The sequence below is a fragment of the Alosa sapidissima genome, chromosome 2 (assembly GCF_018492685.1).
Source record: "Alosa sapidissima isolate fAloSap1 chromosome 2, fAloSap1.pri, whole genome shotgun sequence".
NCBI classification, from domain to species: domain Eukaryota; kingdom Metazoa; phylum Chordata; class Actinopteri; order Clupeiformes; family Clupeidae; genus Alosa; species Alosa sapidissima.
This window is the reverse complement of record NC_055958.1, coordinates 42,528,073-42,535,572: the sequence shown is the minus strand read 5'-3', so window position 1 is coordinate 42,535,572 and position 7,500 is coordinate 42,528,073. Positions and strand designations below refer to the sequence as shown.

The following is a 7,500-nucleotide window of genomic DNA, read 5'->3' as shown; positions in this document are numbered from 1 at the left end:
ACTCTTCGGATGATTCAGATATGATGCTAACCTGCGGACCTTATACTGACCTTATACGGACCTATGTGTGAACGACATACACGCACATTACAGAATCTCTGTGTGGTTGTCGAATGAGGGGTGGGGGCTTACAGAGTTCGCAAGAGGCGAGATATGACGCAGAATATATGCGCCCGCTGTCACAGCTGCTGTTTTTGTTTACAAAATGTATGCATTATGTAGGCTAAAGAAGAAAAATATATTGTGCGTAGGTTAATACTTGAAGTAGTCACGTAAGTGCGCATACTTGAAGCTGACCTACAGTATTTGTATGTGTGCTTCAAATAAACACATCTATCTGTTTTCAACGTTATGTAGCAGAATTACTTGGCTATAGAACCCAAATCTGGTTTGCGTTGGCTAGAGCATGCACAAACTTGTAGGCTTTATGGTACCAGCCAATTCAGTAGGCTAACTCAAGACTTCCATCATATACAACGTTTTTAAACAACAAACAAAACTAGAAATGTAATGCCAGAGGAATTACAATAGTGGATGGAAAGCTGCTGGCTTAATGTTGGTGGGGAGATTCCTGGAAAAAAACCCATTGAATCACTTAATCTTTTGAGTTTATACAAACCCTCGTACCAAAAGACCTTGTGTGTCAAGGCGTTCTTGAGATATGACACTCAAGGTGTTTTTGACCTTGACATTTGACCTTTGACCTCCAACATCAATTCACTTCATCTTTGAGTCCATACAAACACTCATACCAAATTTCAGGCATGTATGTCAAGGCATTCTTGAGATATCGCGCTCAGAGTATTCATGGACTTGACCTTTGACCTTTGACCTCCAACATCAACTCACTTCATCTTTGAGTCCATACAAATACTTGTACTAAATTTGAAGCATATGCATCAAGCCGTTCTGGAGATATGCGCAAAGCATGAGATATGGCTGTGACTTTTATTTTGACACATGGGAAACACTTAAACAGGATGTGTAGTTTTAGGGGGCGCCAGATTGTATGCATTAGAAGCTGAGACGGTTGAATTCACAGGTGACACCTGTGCCAGTGTTCTAATTAGCCCGGGAACTACTCTGGGATCTTAACGAGTGCAGCTGGCTTTAGGCCATTATGACATCACAGCCTTTGAAGTCTATGGAGGAAAAATGAGCTTTTTAACATTTTTAATCCCCTATTTCTCAAAAAGTATAAACTTTTAACAACTCTCTTGCCCCACTCCAGACCTTCAGAACGGTTATTTCAACATGTCTGTAAGTTAAAAGGCTACTGCCTTTTCAGCGCCTTCTCACGCCCCCCAGGTATTGATTCGAATGGCATTATACATGTGGATGGGTCTGAGAATGTTTTCTGCAGGGTAACATACAATACTACTACCATAGATCAAGCTGCTTCATGCAATAGCATGACTTATGCTTATAGTTCTATTCCAACGTTGATTTCTACCCAACGTACTGTATAGTAAAAAGAAAAGACAAATTTAAAACTAGAAACCTAACAAATATTCTTTCCATACCTCAGCATATTCCTCAAAAGCCAGAGGCATGTTCAGCTAACATGGGTTTACTAAATATAGGTGCACTTACTACCAAAACCTTTGCAATCAATGATTTTATTAGTGAAAAAAATTTGGATTTTCTGTTTCTTGTTGAAACCTGGCTGACTTCAGACAGCGAAGCTGTTCTTGTTGAAACTTGTCCCCCAAATTATAATTTCTTCCACTCAATTAGACAAGGCAAACGAGGTGGTGGAATTGCCTCCATTCTCTCAAACAAATATAGTTGCACTAGAGTCAACTTTGGCAAATTCGCTTCCTTTGAGTATATTGCCCTCACTCTGAAGGCTGACCCAGCTGTACTTCTATTAACCTTATACCGCCCTCCTAAACTATGGACTGGCTTTCTCGACCAGTTTTCTGAACTTATGTCGCTCATCATCACTAGCTATGATCGGATAATTGTAAATGGCGACTTCAATATTCATGTCAATAAGACAACTGATGCTAAAGCCAGTAAGTTCCTTAATGTGTTGGACAGTTTAGAGCTAAAGCAGCATGTTACAGGACCCACCCACAACCTTGGCAACACCCTCGATCTAGTCATTTCTAGAGGGATAGAAGTCACAGACTTATCAGTAAATGATATAAATATGTCTGATCATCATTGTGTATCTTTTAATATAGTACTACATACTCCAAAAATTCATCCAGAAATTGCAATCAAATCGCGACTCTTGGACATTAGAGCAGAACAGCAGTTCATAGCTCTTATGGACTCCATAAATTTAGATATTTTACATCATCCCATTGATCAAATGGTAGAGGCTCTCAATCGTGAATTAGGCGCTCTGCTTGACAGAGTGGCACCCTTAAAGACTAAAAAAAGGCCCTGTAGCAAACTGACACCTTGGATGAACGAAAATATCCATGATCTAAAAAGATCATGTAGAAAAGCTGAGAGAACATGGAGAAAAACTAAGTTACAGGTTCACTGTGCCATTCTAAAAGAAAAAATAGCAAATTATAATAGAGCTATTCGGAATGAGAGGAGGAACCACTTCTCTAAGGTAATTGCTGAAAACAGTGGAAACTCTAGGGTGTTGTTCTCTACCATTGATAGGCTATTGCATCAAACACCTTTTGATACACTCAGTCAGGCATCCTCTCTAAGATGCGAAGAATTTGCAGACTTCTTCAAAAACAAAGTCATTTCTATAAGGGAGGCTATTGGTAACACAAGTAATATGTTTGATAGTACACCCAAAAACAGCCCCCCAAAATTAAGGTCCTTTAGCACTATTACTCAATCTGAGCTTGGTCAAATTATAACTCAAACCGGCTCCTCAACATGTGTTTTAGATCCAATCCCTACTACATTCCTCAAAAAAGTATATGATAGCTTAGCTCCCTTTTTTCTCAAGGTAATAAATACCTCATTAGAAACAGGTATATTTCCAACTGCTTTTAAAACCGCTGTTGTGAAACCTTTACTTAAAAAGTCAAATCTTGACCATACCAAGACTGGCTACTGACTCAAACAAAGTCTCAATCCTTATTCTTCTGGATTTGAGTGCGGCATTTGACACCATTGATCATAGCATCCTAATTCACCGCCTTGCGAAGTGGGTGGGTCTCTCTGATAATGCTCTAAACTGGTTTCAAACCTACATTGCTGGCAGAGATTTTTATATCAGTCTAGGAGATCATGTATCTGAAAAACATGACTTGCCTTTTGGTGTGGCCCAGGGGAGCTGCCTTGGTCCCCTGCTATTTTCTCTATATATGCTTCCATTGGGAAACGTCATAAATCAGCATAATGTAAACTTCCACAGCTACGCAGATGATACACAATTGTATATTTCTGTGGAGCCAACTAACCCAGATGGCCTTTGCTCCCTCACTGCATGCCTAACCTCCATTAATCAGTGGATGAGCAACATTTTTTTTAAACTAAATGATGACAAAACAGAGGTACTTCTGGTTGGACCAAAACTAAAGCGAGATATTATTCTTAGTAATCTGGGGAACTTGGCGCACCAAGTCAAACCAAAAGTAACAAGCCTCGGTGTCATCTTAGATGCAGAGTTAAGTTTTAAGCCCCATATCAGTAAAGTTACTCAGACAGCCTATTTCCACTTGAGAAACATTGCCAAAGTGCGGCCCTTTTTAACTCAACAAGATGCAGAAAAACTAATTCACGCCTTTATCACTAGCAGGTTAGACTACTGCAATGCACTTTTCACTGGTCTTCCCAAAAAACACCTAAAGAAATTGGCACTCATACAGAACTCTGCTGCTAGACTTTTAACTAAGACCAAGAAGAGAGAACACATCACCCCTGTGTTGGCTGAACTGCACTGGCTCCCTGTTTCCTATAGAATTGATTTTAAGGTTCTGTTAATTACTTACAAAGCTCTAAATGGCATTGCACCTTCATATATCTCTGAGCTTTTAATATCTTATCAACCACAAAGGAAACTTAGATCATCCAATTCTAATCTGTTAATCGTACCCAAAGTGCTCCACAAACAAAGTGGAGAAGCTGCTTTTATCCATTATGCCCCCAAACTATGGAACACCCTGCCTCTGTACATCAAGCAGGCGAGTTCAGTAAATATTTTTAAAAAAGATCTGAAAACATACCTGTACAGGAAAGCTTTTAGTTAACTCATCTTATCCTGTAGACTACTTTTTCAGATTATTCTACATCTGCTAGTATTGGAGGATGGGCTCCCCCTATTAAGTCAGGTTCTGCTCAAGGTTTCTTCCTGGAATATGGGAGTTCTTCCTTGCCACAGTTGCCATATGGCGTGCTTGTGGGGGGTAAGAGGGTTAAGGCTGCCAGTCTTATAACATGTCATTTTCTATATTTTTGATATGTTGCTGAGTGGATCATAAACAGCCCCAGCAATGAAGAAATGTGATTGATAATGACTGACTGACTATTATTGTGTTACATGCTTCAAATGTAAAGCACTTTGAGCTGCATTCTGTGTATGAAAGGTGCTATACAAATAAAGCTTATTATTATTATTATTATTCTGCTTATGATGATTCAGTCTTTTGAATTCCTTTGGCCTTGCCATGCAGTTGTAGGCTACATCATCGCGTCTCTTGCCGTTCCCTTCATGTGTTCCATCACAATGCTGTCTGCCCTCATGGACAGTAGCTCCGTGATGTCTGCATCTTTCCAGGTCGGAGATTTTCTGGACAGCACTATGCCACTCCATCATAACACTGGCATTTAAGTCAGATCTAACCAGATGGACGCACGAAAACGTCACCAACACGCCCTCTCACTAGGTGTGAATTTTAACCGCATGTTCTACACTTCGTTCAGACACAGCACATTTACATAATGTCCGAAGGAAATACTAGGGGGGGAGTAGTATAAACACCGGGTGAATTTGGACTTCCATATGACCGGTTATGTCGTTCAGATATACGGCCCCACCGTTTAACATCGGCAGAACCTCCGGTCTTACACGTATGTCTGAAAGCCCTTTCTATGAGATATGTGTGTGTGTGTGTGTGAGAAGTGTATGTGTTGGATGAGGAGGAAAGCCCTAACACACACAGAGAGAGAAACAAACAGAGCGCACATACACACAGAAAGGCATGCACACACACACACACACACACACACACACACACACAGAGAGAGTTGTGTTTTGAGGTGTGCCTGGTTGCCTAGGTTACGGGAACGATGCGCGTCTGGCGGAGGCGTTGAGAGCGGACGCGTCCCGTAAGGGTTCCGTGGTCAACGTCAACCCGGTCAACACGCGGCCGCAGAGCGACACGCCTGAGATACGCAAGTACAAGAAGAGATTCAACTCTGAGATCCTGTGTGCTGCACTGTGGGGTGAGTACACACACACACACACACACACACACACACACACACACATACACACACACACACACACACACACACACACACACTTACTCACACACACACACACACACACACACACACACACACACACACACACACACACACACTTACACACACACACTTACACACACACACACACACACACACACACATACACACACACACTTACACACACACACACACACACACACACGCACACACACACACACACACACACGCTCACGCACACACAGCCGTGGCCTTTGGGGGCAGCCGTGTCCTACTGGTTAGTGCTTAGGACTTGTAACCGGAGGGTTGCCAGTTCGAGCCCCGACCAGTAGGCACGGCTGAAGTGCCCTTGAGCAAGGCACCTAACCCCTCACTGCTCCCCGAGCACCGCTGTTGATGCAGGCAGCTCACTGCGCCGTGATTAGTGTGTGCTTCACCCCACTGTGTGTTCACTGTGTGCTGAGTGTGTTTCACTAATTCACGGATTGGGATAAATGCAGAGACCTAATTTCCCTCACGGGACCAAAAGAGTATGTATACTTATACACACACACTCACGCACACACACACACACACAGACTAACACACGCCACACACCTCACACACACAGACTAACACACACCTCACACACACACAGACTAACACATACCTCACACACACAGAATAACACACACCTCACACACCTCACACACACACAGACTAACACACACCTCACACACACACATACAAACACACACACACACACAGACTAACAAACCTCCCTCTCTCTCTGCTGCAGGCGTGAACCTGCTGGTGGGCACAGAGTCTGGTCTGATGCTGCTGGACCGCAGTGGGCAGGGAAAAGTGTACCCCCTCATCAACCGGCGCCGCTTCCAGCAGATGGACGTACTCGAAGGACTCAACGTCCTGGTCACCATCTCAGGTACACACACACTACACACACACACACACACACACACACACGCACACACACATTACACACACACATACACACACACAGCGCACACACACACACACACACACACACACACATACAGCGCAAACACACACACACACACACACACACACACACACACACACACACATACACACACACACACTGCACACACACACACACACATTACACTATTGATGGGGACGAGACCGCCTATGCCGAATCCGAATCAAGGCCGAGTCTTTGAAGGGTCGAGACAGAGTCGAGAACGAGTCTGTTGGTTTTCAAATACAGTCGAGTCCGAGTCCTTTAGGAGTCGAGACCAAGACCATAAAAACATGTCAGTTTTCATATTCATGATTTAATATCACCCCAGTTAATAATCAACAGTTAGGCCCAGGCTTGGGATTTCACCATTTTAGGGGCAAGGCCACTTGGCCTTCAGTTGGGCATATTTGGTGGGGGGCACAAACGCCACATGTCAGGGCACCAATGCCAAAGTTAACTATACAGTAGCAGGCTATAAAAATGATTTAAAGTTGTATTTAGCCTATTCACTGCAGTACACCTGCATCACTGTATGAAACATTACAAAAACATGAAACATGACTTACATAGAACTGTAAATAATTTGATCATCTAATATTTACAGATATCTAGGCTATATTTAATATTTATATTTATTTTATATTTGGCCTGTTATGAAATCATGTATTGAACAATTTAAGCACAGCTCAGCTTTAAGAAACTCAAATAGCCCAGATGCATGCTTAGCATTTTTTGATCATTAAGGCTACTTTCACAAATTCTTAGTGAGCTGTATATCCTCTGATTTTAATATTTACCTATATCTACGCGATATTTGTTACATTTATTTTGTATTTGGCCTGTTATGAAATCATGTAGATCGATTTAAACACATTTTGAAACCTAAAGACCAAAGTTGGAGACATGAATGTAGACCTTGCTGCAAATTACATTTTTAATTTAACCGGAATACTCTGGAACGGCTTACTGTACAGGGGACTGCTTTACACCTTTGTGTTCGGTAAGGTCTGCTGTTTATTCTGATATATGGTTTGTCATGTGTTGAACGAAGGGTTCGTAAAGTATTCCACCAAGATGAATGGGTAGATGGGCGTAGAACCTTATGTAGACGTTATGATTAAATTTAATCA

General features: G+C 42.1%; 1 protein-coding gene across 3 annotated transcripts in view; it reads left to right on the top strand.

The window, feature by feature from the left end:
* The window catches only part of map4k4 (mitogen-activated protein kinase kinase kinase kinase 4), an 81,732-nt gene that overhangs the window by 63,997 nt on the left and 10,235 nt on the right, over nt 1-7,500 (top strand). For all 3 annotated transcript variants that reach the window (XM_042066626.1, XM_042066630.1, XM_042066639.1), the window contains 2 exons: nt 5,200-5,367; nt 6,167-6,310. In XM_042066626.1, the coding sequence (XP_041922560.1) occupies nt 5,200-5,367; nt 6,167-6,310 (312 nt within the window). The remainder of the gene's footprint in view (nt 1-5,199; nt 5,368-6,166; nt 6,311-7,500) is intronic.